The sequence below is a fragment of the Rattus norvegicus genome, chromosome 8 (genome assembly GCF_021556685.1).
Source record: "Rattus norvegicus strain SHRSP/BbbUtx chromosome 8, alternate assembly SHRSP_T2T, whole genome shotgun sequence".
NCBI lineage: Eukaryota > Metazoa > Chordata > Mammalia > Rodentia > Muridae > Rattus > Rattus norvegicus.
Genome location: NC_141541.1, coordinates 51163130 through 51190528, shown reverse-complemented (window position 1 = coordinate 51190528; position 27399 = coordinate 51163130). Strand labels below are relative to the sequence as shown.

The 27399-nt window shown below is 44.4% G+C and overlaps 2 protein-coding genes across 3 annotated transcripts in view; both read left to right on the top strand.

The window, feature by feature from the left end:
* The first annotated feature begins 271 nt into the window (after positions 1-271).
* Tlcd5 (TLC domain containing 5) lies at positions 272-5131 on the top strand. Its single transcript, NM_001108136.1, is given in 3 exon segments — positions 272-345; positions 2895-3094; positions 4459-5131. Coding segments are annotated over 2 exon segments (738 nt in total). The 5' UTR covers positions 272-345; position 2895; the 3' UTR covers positions 4998-5131.
* A 5278-nt stretch (positions 5132-10409) lies between these two features.
* Positions 10410-27399, top strand: part of Arhgef12 (Rho guanine nucleotide exchange factor 12) — a 125939-nt gene continuing 108949 nt past the window's right edge. The window contains exon 1 of one of the 2 annotated variants that reach the window (XM_087563087.1): positions 10410-11236. In XM_087563087.1, the coding sequence (XP_087419213.1) occupies positions 11205-11236 (32 nt within the window). In that variant the 5' untranslated portion in view covers positions 10410-11204. 2 annotated transcript variants of the gene reach the window in all.

Genomic DNA, 27399 nt, shown 5'->3' with positions numbered 1-27399 from the left:
TGAATCCAGGGCCTTACGTGTTGGGCTAACGTTCAACCACTAAGAAGCCAGACGCTCTCCACATCTATAGCCCTACGGTGATTTAAACAGACAACAAACAAACGCAACAGATCATCCTTCCCTTCCCTATCCAAAGTAGGACCCTCCATCTCGCTTCTTTCCTTCGCCCAGCATCCGTTCTGCGCTCTGTCCTCCCAGCCAGCAGGTGCCCCTAGACCCCCGGCTCCTCCTCCGCCGCCGTCACTACCTCGTCTCCCCCCTCCCTCTACAGCTTCCTGTCGCTGCGATCCGGGCCCTGGGCTGTGGGCGCCCGGGCGCCGGAGGCTTCCCGGTGCGCTCCGCCAGGTAACAGCGTTCGCCGGAGGGATGGGCACCGGCCTGCCCTTGGCGCAGGCGGGGAAGGAGCGGGCGGGCGGCCAGGTGCGCTCGGGCTTCTCTGCCCCAGGGCGCCGGGGCCTCTCTGCGCCAAGCTTTGGCCACCCGGCTGGATGCCTAGATAGCGGTCCAGGATGGGGCGATCCGGGTTAGAAGTCGGGCGTGGTCGAGGAGTTGGGCACGTCCCGCCGGGGGATGCGACCTTGCTGCTGGCTCTGAGTCCCGGGCTGCAGCTCGCCCGAGGCCCGGAGCCAGGCTCCCGCCCAGCGCTGCAGCTCTCCGGGACGGGGGAGCCTGGGCACCGAGCTTCGAGGGCCTGGGAACCTCCCAGACCCCACACCAGACTCGCAGGCTCAAGGTCACAGAGCTGTGTCTGCCGTTTACAAATGCTTGCTTTTTTACTGGAGTGTTTGTAAATGGGCTACTGTTTTCTCTCTTGGGCCAGGGAATTAGGATTCAGGGAAGAGGACTCTAAAAATACTAATCACCGAGTCCCAATCAGCTGATCCGCCTTACTGGCCAGTGACCCTGGCCTTTGAAAGGAAGTAAGAGGGACAGCGCTTTTCACTCGGGTACTTTGTATGTCTGGCCTTTACTCTGAAGATTGGCCTAGAAGTTTCTGAAAATCTGTCTTAGAACTGAACTGACCTTTTTTTTTTTTTTCCTGCTCCCGAATTTTAGTTTAAACACATTCTTCAGGTTAAAGAGATTTCCCCACTTACAGGTTTCCTATGGACACCTACTGTTTTCTTGAATGGGAACCTGATTTCTCATGAAAGCTGGACAAAACTTGCCCTTTGCCCAAACCCTCTCTGGATAACATTCCTGGGAGTGGCTCTTGTATTGAGGGGTGTTGGTCTGCATTTGTCAGAAAAGGGTGAGCGGTGAAGTGCAGCCATGCAGAGAATTCCTGCAGAGATGAGAAGCGTACTTGACGTGTTTGGGATTTCTTTTCTTATTTGTACTCCCAACAAAGGAGCTAATGTATATTAACAATGACGTGCTGGTCCTTTTTGGAGTCTCTTCTGTATGTCTAAAGTTACTCAGTGTTGATTACTGCTTAGATGTATAAGCAAAAATTCTAAAATGTAAGCTTTCTGACTTTAGTCTGTCTGTCTGTCGTTTTGAAACAAGGTCTTACTGTGTAGCCCTGTCAGGCCTGGAACTCTGTGTTGACCGGGCTGAGCTGCTCCTCTAGGCGATCCTCCTGCCTCTGCTGCCCCGATGCTGGGCTTATAGGCATTTACCAGCTACTTTGCTTCTCTTTTAACTGCCTAATTGTCTTAAGGGTATTTTCGTATCTCAACATTTACTTATAAATCCTTTTGCTTCCTTGTTGATAAATAATAGAGTTGGGATGCCTTCCAAGATGTCTGGAGTCTTTGTTTGGCTCTCTGTTTATCCTTGTCTCAAGTTTTGATTTTGACTGATAAACCTACGACCCAAATCCAAGCCTCAGCCAAATTTAGTTTCAGCTTAACCACATTAAAATGCCTGGTGTCATGTGACTTCTAGCAGAAACCAAAGTGGTATTTTATTTATTTGGTTTTATGTGTGTGTGTGTGTGTGTGTGTGTGTGTGTGTGTGTGTGTGTGTGTGTGAGAGAGAGAGAGAGAGAGAGACAGAGAGAGAGAGAGACAGAGAGAGAGACAGAGAGACAGAGAGACAGAGAGAGAAAGAGACAGAGAGAGAGAGTTTTGTCAGAGGTCAATCCCTGACGGTATTCCTCACTCCCTGTCTACCTTGGCTTTTGAGATAGGGTTTCTCAGCAAGAATTCATCTGTCTCTATCTCCCCAGCACTGAGGTCACCAGCATGCACTACTGTGCTTGGCTTTTTACATGGATTTGGGGCTTGAACTCTGGTTGTCATGATTATGAACTGAGCTGTCTTCACTCCTCTGTGTGTGTGTGTGTGTGTGTGTGTGTGTGTGTGTGTGTGTGTGATCCTGGGATCTTGGGGATTGAACCTAAGGTATTACGTGTGAAAGGCATGGCTTCTGTAAACAACTTAGGCTGGCCTTGAGCATGCTAGGTAGACTAAACTGACTTTCAACTTGATATCCTCTCAACTCAGCCTCCTCAGTAGCTGGGATTATAGGCTCAGTATGCCTGGCTAGTGCTGGGATTTGTGAAGTGGGAGTGCATTATCAGATACGTGTGCTTCAGAGACCATGCATATCACCGTCCAAAGTGGGTAATCTCCAGAAGGTTATTATTGATAGATACTTGGTCATTTGGTAATCATTAGTTGAGTGTGGAGTTAGCGTAGTGATTCAGAGGACAGTTGCCGGTTTCCAAGTCACAGGTGCCGGCACTGAGTCCTTGCGGGCTTGGAGTTAGAAGCACAGCAGCCACATTTGTGTAGAAGTCTTGGATTCATAGGTAGTGAAGGGTTTCAGTTCAGGACCTGTCTTTATATCATTTTATAGTAGCAGTTTGGGCATGTGCACAAAGTGGGCTGCTGCTGTTTTCTTGGATACATTCTTTGTTCTCTTGGTTTTGGCCTCTTCTGTCGTAGGATGGCAGTAGGTCTGTGTGTGCAGGTGCTGTGCAGCCTGGGTGGCTGGCTCTCCCTCTATACGTCTCTCTGCGGCCTGAATAAGCACCGAAGCTGTGAGTGGAGCTGTCGGCTTGTGACCTTCACCCACGGAATCCTCTCTATAGGCCTGTCTGCTTACATTGGCTTCATCGATGGTCCTTGGCCTTTTACCCACCCAGGTAGGTAGAAGGGGCATTAGAGATGTTTCCTAAGGGATTTATGATTTAGGGACTTGAAATAAAAAATAGATTTGTGAAACATTAAAGAATAATTCCCATTCTAATAATTTGTATCGCTGTCTTCTTCATTGTCAACTTTGGGTTATGCAAGTCTAGGTTCTGTTTTTCATAACCCTTTTGTGCTGCTGTTTTTTTTTTTTTTCTTGCCCCTCCCCCTGCTTTTTTTTTTTTTTTTTACTGGGGATTGAACCTAGGGCTGAACATGTTAAGCAAGTGTTCTATCACTGGGCTGTGAATCTGATCTCTTCTCTGTTTTCCTATCTATCTATCTATCTATCTTTCTATCTATCTTTCTATCTATCATCTATGTATCTATAAATCTGTTTGTTGAGAGGGTCTCACTAAGTTGACCAGGCTGGCCTGGCTACCCACTCTATAGTCAAAGCTGGCCTTGAATTTATAATCCTCCTGCTTCAGCCTGCTGGGTAGCTGGGATCATAAGCTTGTACGACTCCGTTGTTGATCCCCCTCCCACCCCCGTTTTGAGGCAGGTTCTTGTTTTGTAGCCCGAGTTCCAAATATGTCAGGTCTTCGTACTGCATGTTCTTGGGCAGGAGGACACTCTACTTTGGAAGTTCTCTCCGGAGTCTACTTTTAGGATGGGTTACAGCTGCTAGTGTCCAATAACCTAGTTCTCTAGGTTAATGAATGAATCAGACGTGCGTGACAGAGTGGCCAAAGGGTCTGGAAACAGACCAATGGCTGGTTAAAAAGGAGGGAGTTAAAATATTCACTGAGACAAAAAGTAAGTATTTTATGGTCTTCTATAGGAAGGATGCTGTGGTTGAACAATCGAATCACTCATTGAAGTCTTTGAGATTTTATTACTATTTTATTATTTTTCCTGATATTCTTTTGACACTGCCCAGGCTTGCTTTGAGTTTACTCTATATTCCCTGTCTGTCATCCACAGCCTTGGAGGCTGAACCAGGGAGACCAGGCTGGCTTTAGTTACATATCAAATAGCAGGAAGACCCTGTCTCGTAAAGCAGAAATAAAAGCAAAACAAAAAAGACCACCATTTTAGATGCTAAGTTTGTTTGTTTGTCTTTTGGAGGTGGGCTCTCATGTAACCCAGGCTAGCCCTGACTCCCTGTGTAGCCCAGGCTGGCCTTGCCCTGATCACCACCCAAGTGCTGAGACCACAAGTCTAGGTTTCAGATTTTGTTTTATTGTTATCATTTTTAAAAGCCTGATCCAGTCACTGCTTTTTGGCCTCTTCAGTGGTTCAGAAAAGTTTGAGAGACAGTGGCGGAGGTAGCCCAGTTCCTAGTCATGCTGTCTTCTGTCTTGATCTGTTTCAGGCTCACCGAACACACCTCTCCAAGTTCACGTTCTGTGTCTTACCTTGGGCTACTTCATCTTCGACTTGGGCTGGTGCATCTATTTCCAGTCTGAGGGCGCCCTGATGCTGGCTCATCATACACTGAGCATCTTGGGGATCATCATGGCCCTAGCGCTTGGGGAGTCTGGCACAGAGGTCAACGCCGTTCTCTTTGGAAGTGAGATCACCAACCCGCTGCTCCAGATGCGATGGTTTCTCCGGGAAACTGGCCACTATCACAGTTTCACAGGGGACGTAGTGGACTTCCTCTTTGTGGCCCTGTTCACGGGTGTGAGGATCGGTGTAGGTGCTCATCTCCTTTTCTGTGAAATGGTCTCACCCACACCCAGGTGGTTTGTGAAGGTTGGGGGAGTGGCGATGTACGCTGTGTCCTGGTGCTTCATGGTTAGCATCTGGCGCTTTGCGTGGAAGAAAAGCGTCAAGAAGTACCATGCGTGGAGAAGCAGACGGAATGAGGAGCGCCAGCTAAGACACAATGGGCATCTCAAGACACACTAGCTAAGGCTTGTTCCTAGTCAATGGGTTGTGTTGAACTGGCCATGGGACCAGGGTCAGAAACAGAACTGAGCTTATTATAGGGCTTGAAAAGTGAGCTTAGTAGAGAGAGCACGTAGGTTTTGAAAAAGGGCTAAAGGTGATGCTCATCACTTCAGTCAGTTTCCAGGCTAAGCGCATGTTGTCTTGAAATACCTCCCCCTCAGCGATGATTGACAAGTGGGCGGGACTATATAGTGATGACCGTTGTCTGTTGTTTTTGGGTCCCTATGTTCATGGGAGGCCTTGTTGAGTCAAATCAGTGCTGTTTCTTGTTCTTGGAAATAACTCCTTCCTCACACCTACTCCGGAGTTCCGGGAGATATTTTAAGTATATTCATCCCATGTACTGTAAAGGGAGGGACTCTCAGAAAGGGACACGGGTTAGGCATCCAAGCATCTGTGAATTGGAGCTGTTATGCCAAGAAGGGCAGAGAGGTGGGAGGGAAACTAGCAAAGGCAGGAACTTCCCACTGGGCCTCCCTTCACGGACTGTGACAGAGGTTCCCGAGGACACCCTTGGCTTTTCCCAAGGGCACCCTTGGCTTCCATGATTCATCAAGAAGACTCGGGGCTTTGATCTAGGACAATGACAGGATACAGAGACGACTCAGCAAAGGGAAAAGGAACCTTTGTCAAAGCTTGTGGGATCTAAGCACCAGTCTCTAAAGTCTCCTGCTTGGATATACGGGAGTGATTCATGACGACACACATGAAAGTCATCAAACACTCGGAGTCCGGAGCTTTTATGGCAATAGGTCATGTAGGCACCTTCCAAGTAGCAGAAGGCAAGATTCAAGATTCCCCAAAGCAGTCATTTGGCAGAAGCCATACTGTTGTTTTGGAAACAGTTTAGGAGCAGTAAGGCAATCCTAACGTTACAACGTTACAAACAACGTTACAACGTTATAAGCAGGCTTTTGCAAGGATAGCAGCTTAGGATTCCTTCTTCAACTGTGTGTGCACGAAAAGTGTAGAGCTGGCGCTTTGGGTGCCAGATGAATGAGGTGTGGGTAGATTTAGATTTACGTGGTCCAGTTGTACGGGTTCTGCCCTACCAGGAAAAGTATGCCAGTTCTCAGGGCTTTTGTGAATTAATCTGCTAGGCATGAGAGGCCATGGCTAAATTCCACGGGGATTTACCATGTGGATTCCACTGTACTTGAGATGGAGTTCAGGTTTCAGCTCCTGGTACATACTGCAAACTAGAACCAAAGATTTTAATGTATGTATTGGCCTCAGGCTATTTCCTTCCTACCTTCCCTCCTTCTTCCTCTCCCTCCCTCTTTTCTTCCTTTTTCTTTGTTTTAGATTACCCCCCCCCCCTTTTTTTTTAATCAACTTTTCCCTTCTCCTGAGATGTGGTCTTGCTTGTATAGTTCAGGCTAGCCTTGAACTCTGTTCTCCTGCTTAAACCTCCTCAATGCTAGGATTACAGTCCTGTGCCACTATGTCTAGCTCCATCCAGTGTAGGGCTTTAATGTGGAAAAAAAAAGAGTATTATTTGCTAATGTATTTGCTATCTTTACCATGTTATTTAGATCAGTGGTGACTGGTTAGTTCAGGTGGTAAGCCAGGAAATGGTGCTACTGAAGGAGCAAGGTTAAAGGTTAGCGAGTGATGTCAGTGTCCAGTATGGTCACTGGAGACACTAACCCAGTGAGTGGTATTAGCTACAGAAACCAGTCATGGGGGAGGTTGGAGACACAGACATTCTTGCAAATGGAAAGGTACTTTAACAACGGGACCTTTGAGGTGACAGTCATATAGCTAAAGAGGTGTCTTTTAGCTGTCGACCCCTTGTTTTTGTTTTCTGAACAGATAGCACCATGTCCCCCTTTCTCTGACATATGCTGGTGGTGTGTTCCTTTCCAGCAAAATTGGGGGCAGAACTGGAAACTGGGGAATGCTGATTTCAGCAAAAGCATAGCCAAAAAGAGTGGCTTGGCACACGGGCATAAAGAAACAACAAAACAAAACTGGCTTTTGTATTTTGGCACCATGTAACCTGCTCCAGACCAGACAAGTGAGCAGGCTTAATCTAATACCGGCCCCTTTCTCCCTCCCTCCTCAGAAGTAAAGGATTGTAGATCTTTCTATTTGAGGCAAACTCAAGGAAATGCTTGTAGGGTTTTTTTTTTTAATTTATTTTTTGATAACAAGACACCTGAACAAGTGGTAAGTGGGGAGGAATTCCTCATTTCAGCTCTTCTTGATGTTCTAGTTAGTAACTATGAGGAAATTCACAGATTTAAAACCCCGTGGAGATGACTCAGCAGTTAAGAGACTGCCTGTTTTTTACAGACACAGGTAAAGGAAGGGCAGATTAGTGTGTGATGTGTCCCCAGACACAAAAGGGAACACTTAACTTGCATTTGAATTACTGTGTAATCATCCCTGATATTGTTCAAGAAGGATTTATATTTCAATACGATTTGTACTAAATTTTATAAAAATAAAATAACTTTATACAAACCTGGAGTCTACCTTTGTGTCTTTGGTGTGGTTTTTGCCAAGGAGAAAAGCCTCTGGTTTGTAGAAATGTTGACACCTATTCATACTTAGTGGTGACAGTCACCTGCTCTTTAGCATTAAATCATTACTACTTTTTATATAGAAGATAATAATCAACACAGAAAATAGTTTGCCTAAAAGAGGAAGAATAATATTTACCACCTGTTTGAGCAGTTGCTTCCCCCCACACCCCCAGTGTTCCAGGCATGCTAGATAAGTACCACTGATCTATGTCCTCATTCCTACTCCCCCTTTTTGAGACAGGGCTTTACTCTGTAGCACAGGCTGGCCTGAAACTCACTATGTAGCCTGCCTCCAAACTCACAAGTAATCCTCCTACCTCAGCTTCCCAAGTGCTGGGAGTAAGGGTGTAAGCTACCATACCCAGTTAGGCAGCAGATTTCTTTCTTTCTTTTTTTTTTTTTTAAAGATTTATTTATTCTATAAGTACACTTGTAGTTGTTTTCAGACACACCAGAAGAGGGCATCAGATCTCATTACAGATGGTTGTGAGCCACCATGTGGTTGCTGGGATTTGAACTCAGGACCTCTGGAAGAGCAGTCAGTGCTCTTAACCACTGAGCCATCTCTCCAGCCTAGGCAGCAGATTTCTAATGCTTAGTACAGTCCTGGACACAGCAGGTCCTTAGTAAGCACACTGAAACAGTGAATAAGAGGACAGAGGTAACCACAAGGATGTTCCATTGGAAACCCCATGTCCAGGCAATGGGTCACTGGTGCCACCTTCCTAGGGAAAGGGCTATGAATGACTTAATGAAGGGGGCTTGGTTTGCTTGGCTCTACGGAAGGCATTCCACAGGCAGACTCTTAGTGGTGCAGTCATAACGAGCCTTTCATCAGGATATTAAAAAAAAAAAAATCAGAGCCCCGTGAGTGATCAGAGACTTTCGTCATTGCAACAGTACTTAATCCTTTGCTGACCATCTTCTGAAAACTTTCCTGCAGCAAAACGTCTTCTTGGCGCACAGCTAGAACCTCGGGCCTGCTAAATTTGGAAAGATGTTGAAAACAGCTTGCCAAAAGGTTTTGTATGCAAGGAAGAGAAGGTGAATTAGGAAGTGTTCCCAGTTTGTTTCGTTCCTGAAGCTCGAGCATTGAGGCGGACTGGAAAGGAAGATGGGAACTTATTTTTAAAATTCATGATTTGATGAGTCATCGGACCCCATTCACTTGACACTTGCACTGTGACATTATTAGGACAGGGGGAGGAGGACAGCACACTCAAGACAACTGGAGGAAGCTTGGGGATAAGGGTTTATTTTGTTTATTGTCTATAGATATATATGGAACCCTTTCCAACCATAGGTTGAAGACAAGTGGAGTCTTCTTCAGGCTAGAATTGCCATGTTGGGATTTACCAGCAGATGGCAACGTGTCCAGGTCTGATCATTAGGAAAGTGGCTTGGAACTCCAATCTGCTTCTATTCTTTCCAAAAATAAACATTACAAAATTAGCTGGCCGTGCCCCGAACTTAAAAAAAAAAAAAAATCCAGCAAGGGAGTCATTTCAGGCTTCTGTTTGTCTTTCCCTCCTTTTACCCCGTTCTAACGTCACCTAGAGCTCGTGCATCTATTCAGGGATGATGATCCGATCCTTTTGCAAACTGTTGTGGAATGGCTTAGAAACAGCGTTATTAAGAGGTAATTGTTTCCTCTCCACACCCACTGTTTATTAGATTTGATTCCCACAAAATGGCCGAAGACTCTTCCCACCTACACGAATTGAAGCTCAGAAGTCTGATGTATAAAAGGAATTAAAGCTCAGAAGTCTGATGTATAAAAGGAATAGCCGCTTGATGTTTACAGTCAGAATTGGAGAATTATATTGTGTCGTGCTATTTCATTTCCTCAGGGACAGATTTATTCAATCGTAAAACTACATGGTTAGCTGAATGTCTTTACCCCCATCGAAAAAGAAACCGGAAAACATTTGGGAACTCTTCAAAGGGATCCCCAGTGCTATTTACCGGACAGATGTATTTCTTCTTCCACCTCTTTTCACAACAAGTTTATTAACTTGCCGTGGAAAGCACCATGCTTTCTCAATTTGGCAAATAATACAGTTCATTATGCCAAGGCAAAACAGCCTAAAAGCAATATTTATATCAAGAACTCCTGACTCAAGTGTGGGCCCAGATCCTTTCTCTACAGCCTTTTCTGGCTATCTGCCACCCCCTTCTCCTTTCTGCGGGGCGAGGCCAGCAGGTGCCCCAGGTGAGTGTCCCATCCCCAAACCTGTGTGTGTGTGTGTGTGTGTGTGTGTGTGTGTGTGTGTGTGTGTGTGTGTGCTGGTTTGCCTAACACTGTCGGGGCCGGTGGACTTGGACTTGTATGCAGTCATCAAAAGCATTTGACACCGGGAACGAATACATTCTCTTAAAGAATAAAAGTTTCCAGCACAAGAGGGGCGGGGAGTTCCCGAAGACCCTCTAGACGTGAACTCCTCGAGATTGTGGAATGGCTCCTCCGCTGTCCCGAGTGGAACCTATACTGTTGACTGCACCTCGAGAGCATTCAAGGATCATGAAGGCAGGGGTTGGTGGCGGAGGAAGAAGCCACCCGCTTCCCCACACAGAACTACTTTTTCGCTCCCCTCTATCCCCCGCGACAGTGCTGCGCGGAAGCATCCGCGCAAGTTTGGAGAGTCCGGGAAGCGGAGGGATCCCGCGTGAAGCGGCTTCCCGAAGTCCCAGGGAGAAGGGCCCAAAAAGTAGGTGGGGGAGGGGACGGCTAGGCGCGCTCCAGTCGCGCTGGGCCGAGGGGACAGAACCGGAACCGGAACCCGCGCGCGCGCCCGCAGCAGTCGCAAGGCTCGTCACCGCCGGCGGCCCCCTCCGCCCTGTGCGCGCTCCCGCGAGTGCCCCTAAAACCGGGCGAGCGGCCCTGCGCACCGATCCTCCGCCGCTGCCCCCGCTGCTCGGGGGCTGGGCTTCCGGGCCGGGCCGGGACCTCCCGCTCCTCGCGGGAGCCGCCGCCTACCAGAGCGTCGGGGAGGAGCCGCCGTGCCACTGCGGAAGAAACGCGGGGGCCTCCGAGGGATGGGGAGCTGCCCCGGGCGCTGAGACAGGGTCCCTGTCAGCGAGGCGGCCGGAGCCGGGTGGGGGCGGCGCGGAGCAGCTCAGGGCCTTCGGTCGGGGGACATGGGGCGGCGCGAGCCCGGCGCGGGACGGCGCGAGACGCGGCGGAGGTTGCGGCCACGAGCGGCCGGCAGCCCCAGATAGAGCCGGGACCCGAGGGCCGGGCCCCGCCGACTCGGGACAGGAGCCGACGCCCGTCCTCGAGCCTATTCTGCCCCAGCCCCGGAGGGATCCGGGTTCCCTTCCTACGGCTCGCGACTTCCCTCTGTGACGAAGTTTTCTCCCGGTGCCTTCCTGAGGATCCTTCTTAGTTCTTGAGCTCGCCTTGTGGCCGACTTGCTCGGTTTGTTTGGGGAGATAACTTGTTTTGCTTCAACCCGCATCCCCTTTCCTTGACCCTTTGCAATCGGATGTTCTAGATGACTGAATGGAGTTTTGAGTTGGACTTTTGTGTCCCTGCCGAAATTGGGCCTGATCCCAGAGTACTGGGGGTGGGGTGTGGAGGTGTTACTGTAAAATGCAAGTTGGATAAAAAGAAGACCTCTCGCCAAGGGCCCCAATGAGTGGCACACAGTCTACTATCACGGACAGGTGGGTATGAAGTTCCTCCGTTGCTAACCTTTCCTGGATTCGGCCCCACGCAGCAGGGGAGTCGGTGATTGCAGGTCTGCCTTCAGCTAGTGCAATTGACAGGCATAGGAAAGAGGGTTGTTTCGGAGCTGTGCAATTAGTCTAGGGTTGCTGCCAAGTTATCCGGTTGATTGAATTTGGAAATGCAGTTTTTCGGGAGAGAAACTTTCCCCCATATTCCCAGAGGAAATGAAGGGAAACCATGATTGTGTTTTTTTTTTTTTTTTTTTTTTTTTTTTTTTTTTTTTTGGTCGGGTGCATTAAGATCGTGTACTCATTTTGGAACCAGAGGGAGGTCATTTTGGGTGAAGGTCAGTGCCTGAGGTCGGTGGGGATCGGTGCATGATCGGGTTGATTCCTGTGGTAGTTCTAGCCTCAAACTTTTAGGAGTTTCTGTCTGTGGACTTATATCCTGCTGCATGGCGATTGGTGACTCTGATCTCTTTTTACGTGTTGACCTGCACAGTGTTTAATTATTAATTACCTAATTTTCCAGAATGTTGACATTACCAGTAAATCACGGGTTCTTGCTGGGGACAGTTTCCAGGAGCTAAAGGAAATGAGGGAAAATCATGGGGCCTGCTTCTAATTATTCCTTTTTTTTTTTTTTTTTTTACATTTCATCTTCCAGAAGCCCTAGCATTTAAAGATGTAAGCCCTAGGTCTGGTTTAGGTATGGCAGGTGGATCCTGACAAGGTGTTGCATGTAGAGCATGTAGTCCAAGTGTACTTCTTTGACTTAAGAGATCTGAGTTCTTTTCAGTGAAAGCAAGTTGGTTCCTTTAGCATATTTTTATTTCTCGACTTAATTATGACATTGCATATTACTTCCAAATTTTATCCTGCTTCTTTATGTCAACCTTCAAATCGTTGTCACAAAACAAAACAAAACAAAACAAAAAAGCAGATAATTGGAGCAGAAGGCCAAATGTCTTCAAGAGCGACGTTAGTGCTCCTGCGGGGAGCAGTTCAGTTTCCTAATGAGAGAGGCTCACCCAATTGTGCGTCTCATTTGTTGATTTTTAAAGGGCCAAATTCCATTATCATACCATAACAGCTTCTCCAGAGACAGAACTTCCTTTTCCTGTTGATGCTTTCCAGTGTCACATGAGTGTTCACCTAAAAGATGCCCCTAAATATTTAAAGGACTTATGTTTGCCTTTTGTGTACTTTGTTGGGCAGGATTTCATTTCAGTTTTCCTGCTAATATAGTTCACTTCTGTATAGAGACAGTTGGCACGGGTCTTCCTGCCACCCTACTCCCTCTCCTTTCGAGATGTCCCGCTTCTGAGAAATCACTCGCAGGTGTCCAGATAACCGCTCTGCTGGTTCACTTAGTTCTTGTCTGTCAGTTGAGCCTATAGTTAAGCAGACTTACCAGAAGCTGATGGCAGTCCTGGTTTTTATTAAGATGTTGCAGAGTTTAATTTGTAGAAAACAGAATTTAGAGTCATCGAATCATTCCACACAAAAGTCATACAAAAGCACCCATGGAAGGATTGTTTTTTTTTTTTTTCCCTCCCTAGCTTTGTTTCTGGGGGATTTTTGTTCTCGTATATAAATACGTTGGACATAAACATTGACATTTGGGTCTTTTGCTTTTTAATAACTTGATTCGCTGTTAAACAGTTCGTTAGTAAACATTGCAGAAGTAAAAGTACAAAAGTAAGTCTTAAAAAACAAATCCCTGTCTGTTTTATTGGTCATGTGTCTGAGTGTGCAGGTATGTGCACCTGAGTGCAGATGCCTTCAGAGGCTAGAAGAGGCTTTAGGATTCCATGGGTGGTTGTGAGCTTGCCTACCCTGGGTGCTGAATATCTAACTTGGGTCCTCTGACCACAGCAAGAACAGTGTGTGCTCCTAACCGTTGTGCCACCTCTTACCCATCCCCATCCCCCCTTCTTAAGGCTTTGCTGTGTGTTACTTGTAGCATGGCAGTCCTCCTCCTGCCTAAGCCTCTTGAAGAGGTGGGCTACCTCCCTGCTGGATTCTTGCTCTTAGATATTTATGTGAGAATGGTGGACGCACATTCTATGGAGTCAAGCGTTGGATCTGCCTCCCTTTCCCCAAGACAGGGTTTCTCTGTGTAGCCCTGGCTGTTCTTCTGTCTGTAGACTAGGCTGGCCTTGAACCCAGAGATCTACCTGCTTCTGCCTTCTAAGTGCTGAGATCAAAGGCATGTGCCACCGCTGCCGAGCTTAAGTCTTTCATCTTTTAACACAGGGGAACAAGTTGTATTGGTGAAGGGGAGCAGTCTAAATACATTAATGCTTTGTGGGGCTTAGGCCCAAATAACTCTTCATCATAAACCTCTACTATGTTGCCTCAGACAGCTGAGCCATGTAAAGTAAGATCCCGGAAGGTTTATTTCAAAACTGTTGGAAATCCTGCTTTCTGTCGGGCAATGAAGTTTGGTGTCTTTTCCCCCCTTTTAAAAGAGAATTACTAAGTGACCACTACTTTTTCTTTTCTTTTCTAAACTTAACTCTGTAACTATACATCCGCCCTTTCCCTTTAAGAGAGTAATAGCTCCTGGTTTGAGTGTACGTTGAAGTGAGATCTGGAAGTGCTGGTTTAGTCACACTTACGCCTTAGCAAAGTTCTTCCTGTAGACTCCAGCTTCTTCTCAGCCCCAGGTACATCTCTTCCTACCGACTCAGTGAGCAGGAGATGTATTTTGCCAGTTCTAGGACGGCTGGCAAATTAATAGTGCCAGTGCAGCTCTTCTGAGACCCTTTCAAGTTTGAAGTACCGTAGATGTGGTGTGGCTTTGTTCTGTAGAGTGAGCAGAGCCACCAGGGCAGCTGTGTGAGTTGGAGTTCTTTCATTGTGGTGCTTCTGACTACAGAGTCTGTCTGTCCTCAGTGGGAATCAGACTAGCTGGTTTTGGGCGTTGTTCTGTTTTGCAGTTTGTGGCAGGCGACACATGGCTGAACAAGATAAGAAGGGTTTTTATTCTTGTGTTAGGGACGTGCTGGGGCCGGGATGGAATTCAGTTCTGTTTAGGCTCTGATTGGTCACTTTGGATACTCAGAACTCTGTTACATCCTGTTATTATTTTGCAGTTGAATTCTTTTTTCTTTCTCTTACTTTTTTTTGGGGGGGGGGGCGTTGATTTTCGAGACAATTTCTTTGAATGGCCCTGGCTGTCTTGGACTCATTTTGTAGATTAGGTTGGCCTGGAACTCAAAAGATCTGCCTGCTTCTGCTTCCAGATTACTGGGCCTAAAGGCGGGCAACTACAGGGCTAAGGCTGGTGTTTTTATGTAGTGTATCTGAAAAGCATTTTTTATTTATTTATTTTACTTTGGGTATTTTTATTTTGAGTATTTTATTTATTTTGGGTATTTTGCTTGCATGCATGCACAGGTATCTGTGCCACATGTATGCTTAGTGTGGTGGGTCCCCTGGAACTGGAGTTACAGACAATTGTGAGCTGCCACGTGGGTGCTGGGAATTGAACCTGGGTCCTCTAGAGGAGCAGCCAGTGCTGTTAACCACCGAGGCAGCTTTCCAGCCCCAGAAAAGCTTCTTTAAATCAAGTATTTTATGGATGCTTTCTAGTTGCTTGCTTTGTAACTACTGTGAAGTCAGAACACTAAAAAAGTGGTAAGAGTGTCTGACTGCTGCTTTTCCCTCTGCATTAATGACATAGTTAGCCCTGAAATATCCTAATACTTTTCAGTTCTCTCTGCCTTGTTTCTATCCAAAGAGTGGCAGAAGTATACAGGAGGGGATGCTTTTTCAATGGACCCAGTGAATGGTTCCAGAGTAGATTCCGTTGACAGCAAGTTTTCAGGGTGGTACAGCTGGGGAAGCCAGCAGGATGTTCCTTGAGATGTGTGGACTTTGTTTTGTCTGGGGCTTACAGCTCTTGCTGTTTTTGGTTTGTAGATTGACTCAAGTTTTTGATGTGTTGGCATTTACTCAGTACTGATTTTAGCTTTAAGCTGACTTTTAAGTAGCTTTAAAGTGAACACAGAAGCCCGTAGCTTTCTATTCATGTGTACATCTATCAGTCATGTTTCTTTTTGTCTGCCAAAGTGGTCTTACAGTACTTCTAGTTAATATCAAAATAAGCAACCTACCTACCCCTTAAGGGTTGTTATGGTATTTTCAAGTAACATAAGTCATTATCTGTAAGATTGAATTATTTGTAACATTTTCTTGAAAGTGAATCCATTTCAAATACTGACTTGACACCTAGAATAAGGAGTATCACAGTGCCAACTTTATTTTATTTTTTTAAATCATGTTTCTTTTTTTAAAAATTTACTTATTTATTTTATGTATACAAGTACATGGTTGCTGTCTTCAGACACATCAGAAGAGGGCATCAGATACCATTACAGATGGTTGTGAGCCACCATGTGGTTGCTGGGAATTGGACTCAGGACCTCTGGAAGAGCAGTCAGTGCTCTTAACCACTGAGCCTTCTCTCCAACCCCCAGTGCCAACTTTATAATATTTCGTCTTTTCTAAGTTCACAATAAACTCCTGATTCATATAAGCCTGTAATATAGTACATGAACTCCTACAATTTTGCCAGTCAACATGGAGAATCCAAAGTAACTTTTTAAAAAGTAAGGAGTTATATAGTCTTTCTATAACTAAAACACACATTGTGTTTCTATTTATTTTGTGAGTTGACAAAGGACACTTATTTGAAATCATTACAAAAGTGTGTTATCCTGATGATATCACTGAATACATTAGTGATTTCTGGTTGTTAACATGTTAACACTGCAGTATCCCCCCTCCCCCCCCATTTTTATACTGCAGTGTTAACATGTTAACATCCTACGTCATAGACACAGCAGGATGTTTTAATGGTTCTTCCCTGGTGATTGGAGGGATCTTGTGCTGTGGTTGTCTGACAGTTACTAGAAGTGCTGCTTAGTGGCTGGGACTCCAGATCGGTAACTGGGTGCCTGGGTGCCTCCTCCAGCAAGGCAGGAGCAAATAGGTCTTACTGCATAATCACTTGGCCCTCAGAAATGGACTGGGTGCTGTTTTTAGGACTAGGAGGCTCACCTTAATTTTGTTTCATCTGTTAAAGTTTGGATTTGTTGATTTAATTTACATGGAGATAAGATCCCTTCTCCTAATTAGGAGACTTCAGAATAGTGATATAGCTGTTTCATCTTCTTTTAAATAAAATATTTTTCATGTATACAGTGATATTGTATGGTAGTATAATTTTAATATTTATAATGTTTTTAAATTTAATGTATGGCAGATCATATTTTCATTATTTATATATACTTTAAGGCAACTCATAATCAAGTCAAGCTTGTAAAACTGAGATAACAGACATTATTATTATTATTATTATTATTATTATTATTATTTACCTGTGCTTCTGCTGAAACCAAAGGCTTAGTGTGCTAGGCAAATCTTTAGATTCAAGGCTTTAATCTGGATTTTCTGGATTTAAGCTGTCATTATTATTATTATTATTATTATTATTACTATTACTTTATTAAATAAATTTTATTTTGAGACAGGGTTTCTCTGTGTAACCCTGGCTGTTCTGGAACTTGTTGTATAGACCAGGCTGGCCTTAAAGTCAGAGATCTGCCTGCCTCTGTCTCTGGATTAAAGGTGGTCACCACCACTGCCTGACTTTTTTTTGTTTGTTTGTTTTTTGTTTTTTGTTTTTTACCTTAAGTTATTTCTTTTTACATATGTTATGTTTTTCTGTTCACCATTGTTTAGCAGCTTCTCAACTTCACCAAAAAAAAAAAAAAAAGAAAAAAAGAATAGGGTATTTTTTCTTACAGGATGCTTTCTTCCTGGTCCCTTATCTGTGTGACTTTAAATATCTCTAGAGAATAAAGCTTTTGTCACTTCCTCAGGAGACTGAACAACAGGCTGATAGGGCTTGTAGTCAGGAAGCTGGGCCTGCTCTTCAGCTCCTGCTCTTTTCTCTGAAGTCCTGCTGGTAGCTCGTGCATTCTTGCTGTACCAGGCTAGTGATGCCTTTCTGCCATCCTGAGCTTGCGTGCCTGTAGTGGTTCACATGGCTAGCGGCTGCTTTCTTTCTGGCTCTCCTCCCCTGACCTAGTCTTTGTTTAGCTGAGTTATGTTTTCTCTGGTTCCATTGTCTGCATGTCAGTCTGTCTCTCAATATTTTATTAGCTTTGCCCAACATGCTCTCCTAGTACAATTCTTAGCTGGTCTCCTGGTACAAAATGTGATAGTCTATATGATTCATATTCTAGAGAAGCAAGTTCCGACTTATTTTTACTGTTATTTTGAGTTCTTTGATTTTTTTTTCTCCAGGCATAGCTCTAGTCCCAAAATTACAGATAGAGAAAGATTCTTAGAAAAAAGATTTAGATAGGTAGCTGTGTGCGTGTATGTATCTATAAATTTTGTGCTGGGGATAAATTGATGGCCTCAGGCTTGCTGGGTGAACAGTTAGTTATATTCTCTGCCTCCGTGTTTATTTTAAAATGTATGTAAGAGATTGTAGCCACCAAATGAAACAAACATATATAAACAACACAATGACCAAATCAGCTACTCAAACGATTACTCATGTTTTAGAAAGACTTCTGCACAAAGCGATTCTTTCAAAAGTAGTTCCCTTAGTACATCAAAAAGTAGAATACAGAAATGCAGTCTGGAGCCTTTGCTGAGTCAAAGTTAGTCAGAAGTGAAGACAGAGTATGACTGGGGTCAGTGGAGAGCTGCAATTGTAGCTTAGAGGTAATATGGTAAGAGGCATCTGGAAATTGTTCTTCTCAGTGGCTTGTTTCAGTCTAAGTTACTTAAAATGCTAAAAAAAAAAAAAACAAAACCCACCCTGTATGCCATCGATTCAATTTTAAGAAGTAACTCTGTAGTGCTTGCTTAGTGGTAATTTCCTGGTAGAACAGATTAGTGTTAAAATATAAATAATGCTTCCTGCTCACTGGAGAGGTGGCTCTGGCTAGGAGTGTGAACTGCTCTTGTAGAGGACCCCGGTTCAGTTCCCAGCACCCACATCAGGAGGCTCTTAACCTATTGTAGGTCCAGCTCCATGGGGATGAGTTGCCCCATGGTACTCACGTGCAGGTGCCCTCCAGCAAGTATGCATGTAATTAAAAATGTAATCAAAACGAATCTCAGAAAACCATTTAACTTTCCCGTGTTTGGGAGAGTTATTGCTCATGACAAACTAGCAACAGGAGAAAACGTGTTTCAATTACTGTATGGTATCTAAGATTAAAGAGCCCTTTAATGTTTTACTAGTAGACTTTCTTTGATACTTATTTAATCTAACGTTATTTAAGTCGATAATCCTTGATCTTTTGGGTTTTGCTAGTAAGTTTTGAAATTGGAAAATACCAGTTTTTGCTTTTCGACTTAGAATTTCCGAAGTATCAAAGGTAACCACGTGTGAGGTGACTGTCAGCCGCCTGTGGAGTGGACAGCTGGGATACCGTGCAGATTTCGATCTTGCAGAGTGGGATATGGTGGTTCTGAGGGTCAGCTGTTCTCAAAGTGCTTAAGTATGTGTTTTTGACTCTTAGGAGAAGCAGCACATTACGGTTCCTGTGTTAAACTGACATGCCTTGGTGCAGCTGTGAGTTCAGACTCCTATCCCAAATGATTTTTAATGAATTCAAATGCTGATTCGTGTTTTTTAAAGTCTTAGTCAGGCCTGGGTGGCTTCCTTGTGTTCAGAGACAAGCAAATCTAACAGCCAGGAAAAAAAAAAAAGTCTTTCTGGCTCAGGACTGTAATAATAGTCACACACAATTAGAAATGTGTAAGAGAATATGGTAGTGGCACCTGGCTCTAAGTCCTGCACTTGGGGGCTAAGGCAGGAGGATCTTGAGCTCTAGATCAGCCTGGGCTAGATAGGAGATTGTATCTAAAAAAAAAAAAAAAAAAGAGAAGGAAGGGAGGAGGAGGAACCAACTTACAGCTAGCCACTGATCACTGATCACGTGGCTTCTTATTTTGACATTATAAAGTATAGTTATGAGTTCTGACAGATACTACTTTTTTACTATAATTTTACATAGTGTTAAGTATAAATGCTTCTTTTCGGTTTGTATAATCAATAAAGAGGATTTTTGTAGATCTTCCATGGATTCAGAAACTGTCCATTATTGTATAAAAGCCAGATCATCTGAAGGCATTAACTTTGAAATTGATCACTTAATGCAGACAGTACCCACTAGAAGAGTACAGTGTCCCCAAATAGACACAAATACGTGTAGTGCATGCCCTCTTGCAGACTTTTAGATGGGCCATCGGTCTTTCCTGTGTTAACACACATGCTGATCTGCTGTGGTTTGCCTGGTGTCTCTGCGGTTTACTCAGAGGAAGTGGTTCTTGTGGGTGAAGGTCTGATCTTCTTGGAGATTGTTGGTGGCACATGCACCGTCAGCTTATTTCCTGTTTTATTGGTTGCTTGGGCCAGACTTCTCAGGGTGACTACTCCTGAGGGGTATCTGAGTGTTTTGTGGTAGAAGGATCGCTGGTTGCAGTGTTGTGTCACACCTCCATGTCAGGTGATGCGAAGGCCACGCTGGTGTTTATAAAGTACTCTGAGAGTCCAGGGTAAGACGTGCAGACATTATTTCTAACCGTATTTGCAGGTTACTGCAGTGCTCAGATATTATTAGTCTAGCTGCAGTATAAACATGTTCGTGAAATACAGCGTTATTTTGCCAAAGTTGATTTTTGTAGTCATTCAAGTGGCTTTTAGTCACCACAAGAGTCATAGTTCGAATTTTTCCCTTCTGGGACTGGGGAGATGGCTCAGTTGGCAAAGAGAGGGCCCGACGGTGCATCCCCAGCACCAGTGTAAAGGCTGGGGGCACAATCTGTCGCCCCAGCACTGGGGCAGGGTGGAGACAGGCAGGTCTCGAGTTCATCTGTCAGCCAGCGTGGCCAATGAGTGAACACCAGGTTCGGTAACAGATCTCTGTCTCTAGGCTTCTGAAATAGCCCAGCAGGTAATGGTGCTTGTCACCAGCTTTGGAACCCACGTGATGGAAGAGTTGTCCTCCAGCCTTCACACCAGCACTGTAACACTCATGCTTCGTGCACGAGCGCACACACATGCAGAGATACAGAGACAAGGAATGTTATGAACCCATGCCATCAAGTAATCTTCCTGCTCTTTTACTTCAATTTCCAGCCCCCCCCAGCCCCCATTGGTTTTCAGACATACTACTCAGAAATAACTGTATTTAAACACGCTCCTGTCATGGAGACAAGGTCTTGCTATGCATAGTCCAGGGTAGTCTTGAACTCAGAAGTCTCTTGTCTCTGTGTCCTAAGTACTGTTGTTAGAAGTACCACCACTTTAGTTAGTATAACACCATCCCTTGCTCTTAGAAGTAATACAAAAGCACAGCAACCCATCGTTTTAATGTTCTGCACATCTGTCTTGAAGTGGTGGGTGTCATCTGCCAGCTCTTGCAGGGTACAGCAAAACTCAGGATTGCAGTGTCAGGTGTAGAGTGGCCGCTCCATCACTTCCTGGGTCCTATTGTGGAACTTGGCTGAAGGAACATCCCCATCTGAAATTCATGGTTACTGTGTCAGAGAGAAAGGGCAAGGGCATTGATGGCCGCACATGCTGAGTTGTTTGTTTTGAGACAGGCTTTGTCTGTGTAGCCCTGGCTATCCTGCAACTGGATCTGTAGACCAGGCTGGCCTCAATCAGAGATCCACCTGCGTCTGCCTCCTGATCGCTGGGCTAAAGGCATGCACCATCACACCTGGCTGCATATGATGACTCTTAAAGCTTTTGTTCAGTCACGTGCTCACCAGATTAGCTCATAGGACATAGGCCAGGACACGTAAGGTCCATTATCAGTGGGGTAGGGGTGTGTGATCACCCATAAGGCTCTGTAATCTGTGTGAGGAAGGACTATGGGGGCTGAGTGAGTGGGGACAATAGCACAGTCTAGCACAGGAGGTGCTGAGTACACACTTACTCTATAGGCTCTCTAGTGTATGGGACAGGTTTATTATCATACAGAGTGTTATGTCAGCCTCTGTGTTCCCAACAGTGATCAGTGCATGGACCATCTCGGTTCATCTCTCTCTTTCCTTGCCTCTCGTCATGGGGTTATAGTGAAGCCTCTGGGTATCTGACATCACCAGCAAATATCTCACTGAGACTCCATGTAGTTTGGGCTGTGACTTCCTCACCATCCAATGGTTAGACAGTGGCACTGAGAACTCTGTAGAGTGCTGTCAGTTGGAGAGGATTTCCATGGAGTGTGTGCAGTTTGACAGCTAGATCTTGTTTTGATTTCACGGAGTGTTCCTGGAGGAGGTTATCAACAGGATCTGCTTTCTAATCTCGTCTTTACTCAACTTTAGGGGTATGCGGTGGTGGTGGTGGTGGTGGTGGTGGTGGTGGTGGTGGTGTGTGTGTGTGTGTATGTGTGGGTGTAACAGAAGCAGGAGTCAACCTCTGGGAAAAAATAACATTGCGACAGATTTGATTTGCAGGAGGTTTTATTCCTCACCGAGCTCCTGTTGGAATGATGCCAATTGAAAGGAATCCCAGTTCTTAATGGCTCCAAGTCATCTGGGAGCTCGGTGATGTTATTTAATCTGGAGAAGGACATCAGAATCACTTATAAAAACCCTAAGCTCACCTATGCTGTCAGCTGTGCAGAGAAAAGAGCTATCACATCCTTGAGGTCATCATAGTGATAGCATAATAAGAGCCAAGGAAGTCTAATTTTAGTTTAGAAATCATTAACGCCACTTTAGCTGCTTAGGTTAATGAGTCTGAGGCCTTCAGGCCTCAGTTACACTCAGGATGTCAGCGTCGCCGATGTTGCTTGCTGTTTCTGAGGTGTAGGGAGTGAGGGCATGTGTCAGTACATGTAGCAGCATTCGTCTCCAGGGGGACACTGGGGAGCAAATCAAAGAGAGAATCCCTTTTTAAAATTTGTGCTTGGCATGTGAAAATGGTGACTACAGTGATTACTGAGTAATTAAGTTTATGATATAGACATCCCATATATGGTGGAAGTATGCTAGTGTAGCACTATTGTTGACGTAATTTTAACTGGCTTCTTATCTCTGTGAGACACTTAACAGTCTTTGTAGGTATTGAAAGAGCTCTACATTTCTTTAATTAAATTGCTGTTAACCTGATTTCAGAGTCTATGTTGGAACTATAAACTACAGTTCTAAATGCCTTTTGTCAGCTTAAATAAAATTGTTTTAATTTCAGTTTTTCTTGCTGTTGAATTGGTGCTGGCTTTGGTTGCTCACAGCAACATAGTCCATTTAAAATATAAACAAGTAGATTTTATCCACGGTGTGTAATTCTTTGATGTGCCATTCTTACTTGTATAATGTCGTCTCACAGTTGGGAACACTGGTTCTCGGGGACAATCGTTGTCCTGCTCTTGTCTGGACAGTAGTGCTTAGGTGGTGTTTAGTTGTGTGTGCCGTTGCCGATTTAGAAAGGGTTTGTGCTTTCTTGATACTGTACTTACCCAGACTGCTTGGAATTCTTGAGGCAGTATTTGGAGGTAAGGAGGTTCAGTTGCCTGGGTGGGAACAGCAGGGACAAGAAGCTCCTCCCTGGGCCTGTGCAGCTCGACAGAGATGCTTTACTTCTCAGAGTGGGAATGAGCCATCATCATCATTTCTTCCTCATCCTCATCCTTCCTCTAGTTCTTCCTCTTCTTCCTTTTTTCTTCTTGGATTTTTCAAGATGTTTTCTCTGTGTAGCCCTGGCTGCTCTGAAACTTGCTTTGTAGATCGTGGTGGCCTTGGCCTCAGGGAATCCACCTGCCTCTGCTCCCAGAGTGCTGGGATTAAAGGCATGCACACCACCGGGCATCATCACCTGGTGTAAGTTTTTGTTTAAAAGTAGCTTTTGAAAGAAAAGTTATCTCAGCCCGGAATTCAGTGTGTGTAGATTTTTACTTTCGCCTAATGATAGAGGTCCAGTGGAAGAACACTGAGTGAGGCCGATGCTGGGAAACTCTTAGGGTTTGGCGTGTTAGCTTTGTTCTAGGACCAACCTGGGAAGTACAGTAACGAGCCAGGAGATCTTGGGCAAGCTTACTTTCTGAATAGCATTTGTAAAAGTGGGACTAAACCAGGCAGCTGTGATCGACTCATGCGTATAATCCCGACACTCAGGAGGCAGGAGCATTGGTACAAGCTTTCAGCCAACCCAGCTAGCATGGGCTGCCTGGTAGGTTCATCCATCTCTGTTACTCAGTGAGGAGAGAGACAGAGACAGACTGACTCTTTTTGACTCTTGTTGTGAAGACTGTAAGAGTGGTAAGACCCAGTGTTTTGAGCAGGATATGGTAGCACATCTTTAATCCCAGCACTGAGGCAGAGGCCAGTGTATGTCTGAGTTTAAGGCCAGCTTAGTTAGTGAGTTCCAGGACAGCCAGGGCTGTGTAGAGATAACCTCGTCTCAAAAAACCAAAAAGAAGAAAAAGTGCTAAAGTGTGTGTGTGTGTAAGTTATTGATTGTGACTTTTAAACCTTAGAAATCATCCATTTTCCTAAGCTTTTTTAAAAACGCGAGTAAAATGATTTTGAATTTATACATATTTCTAGCAGTTTTCCCCTTACTAAATAATTTTCTTTTATTTTTATATTTAAAAACTTAAAATTAAGAAAGATATCTGTAATAGTGATATTTATTGATTCATGCTGAACATTAAAGCAAGAAGTTCGTTTCGTGTGTTTTATTTTATTTATTTATTTATTTTTTGGTTCTTTTTTTTCGGAGCTGGGGGGACCGAACCCAGGGCCTTGCGCTTCCTAGGTAAGCGCTCTACCACTGAGCTAAATCCCCAGCCCCTTGTGTGTTTTATTTTGTGAGATGGGTGAGGTTTTGCCATGTTGTTCAGCTGGCCCATCCTCTGGGGCTCCTCCCAGGTCCAGGCATGTATCTGGCTCAAGAAGGAACTTTTATTTGGGGGAAATAGTACAAAGTAATGATGATTAAATTGATTTTATTTTCCAAGTTAAAAATGTTAACATGGTTACTCCTATTGCACAGTTCTGTTGTTGTCGTTTGTTTTTCCGAGGTGGGGTTTCTTGTAGCCCTGGCTGTCCTAGAACTCACTCTGTAGGCCAGGCTGGCCTTGAATGCAGGGATCTGATTGCCTCTGCCTCCCAAGTGCTGGGATTAAAGCCTTGCTCCACTACTGCCCATCCACATTGTCCTTTGGTTTTACTCTGTCTTTTAACAGAAATAGCGTTGGAGTAGCATTAGTCTTTCTGCTTTTGGAGTTTTGAGACCAGGTCTTGGCCTGCAGTCCAGTCTGGCTTTCAGTTTGTGGCGGTCCTTCAGGATTGCTGGAGTAAGCCATCGTGCCCAGCACACATTTAGGATTCTGTTGTTACTTGCGTCGTGTTTTGAGAGACAGGATCTTGCTGTGTAGTCTTGGCTAGCATAGAATTTGATATGCAGACTAGGCTGTCCTAAAACATTTAGTCATCCTGCTCCCTAAAGGCTGGGACCACAGGTGTGCACCACCACCACACCCTGCTTATCAGCATCGACATTAACCTAATCCTTGTCGATAACTCTGAAGTTCTTTTACTACGTTTATAATCTCTTTGATACAGATATTTTTGGTGTTAGAAGACCAGAAATTAATTTATTACACTGAGTATGTAGGGTGGAAAAAAGCCATAAATGCCTTTTAATAGATGATTCTTGATTTTTATTTTGATGATCCTGGGGATTGAGTCCAGGGCCTTGCACTTGCTAGGCACAGGCTCCACTGTGCTCGCCCTTGGTTGTTCTGTTTTTGTTTTTGATTTTACTTTTGGAAACACGGTTTCACTATATTATCCTAGGCTGGGCTTGAACGGTAGATCCTCTGCCTTTGGAGAGCAGGGATTGTAGGAGCGTGCTCACCAGGCTGAAGATGAGGCCTGTGTGACGTATAGGTAATAGAAGCAAATTGCCATCCCCTCCCTTTTAAAAGAATCCACATTAAAGATTTCTTGCTACCATAATTATATCCCTTTAAAAATTATTTTTCTACCATTTAAAAAATAATTGTCTATTCTTAGAGCTGTAGACTTATCTGGGCCATAAAATATTTCTACTTTACTCTTCCTGCCTTCTTTGTAAATGGTTCCTTATTGTTGCTGAAATTCTGTAGCATGTTGGCAAGAATAATCCAGAGTGTAGATGGGTTTGCTTGTGTGACTTTGTGTCCTGTGTATGGATAGGATGTCAGAAGACACCCTGGAACTGGAGTTACAGGTGGTTGTGAGCCACTATGTGGGTCCTGGGAACCAAACATGGACCTTCTGCAGGAGCAGTGAGCACTCTTGACTACCAAGCCCTCTCTATTACAGCACTTAGAACAAAACACCAGCAAGAAAGACGTTTTGTGGTAGCAATCACTTTAGGACTTGCTTAGAAGATACTCACGTGTTTATTATTATTATTATTATTATTATTATTATTATTTTTTATTATTATCTTTGGTTCTTTTTTTTGGAGCTGGGGACCGAACCCAGGGCCTTGTGCCTCCTAGGCAAGCGCTCTACCACTGAGCTAAATCCCCTACCCCGTGTTTATTATTTTTAAGTTGTACTTTTATTATATTTTTAGTAACTTTAGAAAAGATTGAAGTTTGTATATCGCTGCTTAAAAACAGAAACTCCTAAGTGAACACTTTTACTGAATGAATAAAAAGTTCAAGGTAAAAAAAGGCTACAGAGGGGCTGTAGAGAGATGGCTCAGTGGTTAAGACCACTGAGTGCTCTTCCTGAGGTCCTGAGTTCAAATCCCAGCAACCACACGGTGGCTCACAACCATCTGTAATGAGATCTGATGCTCTCTTCTGTTGTGTCTGAAGATAGCTACAGTGTACTTACATATAATTAATTAATTAATTAATTGTAAAAAAGAAAGGCTGGAGACGTGTTGTGTTAGAGTCTTGCTAGGTAAAAATTTGATAAGAGATTGCATAGAGAAATTAGTGCTCTAAGAAGTGTATTATACATGAGGGGTCTTCACAGCCCTGAGGGAGAGCAGCAAGATTTTGGAAAGCTGCTTTTTCCCATAATACAGCTCCTTCATGGGGTAAAGTTCTGTTAATTTTGCATAAATACATACCACATCTCCTTTTAGCTAGCATTACTTCCTCACACTGTAAGCAATAAGAACTTTGCTTATCCAGCTTGGACAATTTACTGTTATCAATATTGCTAGTCTAGAGAATGTCTGGTTGTCTTGGAGGACTGATGAACTTAGCCAAAATGGAGGGCTGTGAATGTATCTTGGTCCTAGAGCTTGCCTATTGCCTAGCATTTGCAAGGCCTTAGCTTCAATCCCCAGAACAAAACGAAACAAAAATTCAAATTTGAAAAACTAGCATAGGTAAATGACCAATCCATAATGATTAAATGATTTGATTAGTGGATGGGCGTTTTTGCCTGCTTGTGTGTCTCCACACCATGTGCATGCCTGATGTCTGAGCAGGTCAGCAGAGGGCATTGGGTTCCCTGGAACTGGAGTCACACGTGGTTCTGTGTAGCGTACTGTGGGTGAAGGGAACTGTAGCCCAGGCCTCTCCGAGGGCAGCAGACACACTACCCACGGGATATCCCTCCAGTTCCACCACATTTTATTTTTAGGATGATATTGTCACACAAGCATCATGATTCACTTGTTTTGCTATAGTTAATAAATTACCACTTATGTAAACTTACATTTATTTTTAAAATTATTGTGTGTGTGTGTGCGCTCGCGCGCACACATGCATGCATGTATGATGCATATGTGTGAGTGTATGAGCCATGGCACACATTAGAAGTTGGAGGACAGCTTTGTAGAGTTGGTTCCCTTCTGTCTGTGTGGATTCCGGGGAGATAATAGCTCAGGTGACCAGGCCTTAAGCAGCAAGTGCTTTTACCTCTTGAGCCATTTTGCTGACCCTGTGTTTTCCTTTTGAGATGAGTCATTTAAATTTGCACTTACTATGCTTTTACAACTGTTCCTGCATTTAGTTAAAATAATTAGCTTCTGTATATAAGAACACCATCCTAGGTACTTTATGGGTAGTGTAGTTAATTCTTTTTATTTATGTACATGTGTGTGTACCTATTTGTCTGAAGGAGACCAGAAGAGGGTGTCAGGTCTCTTGGAA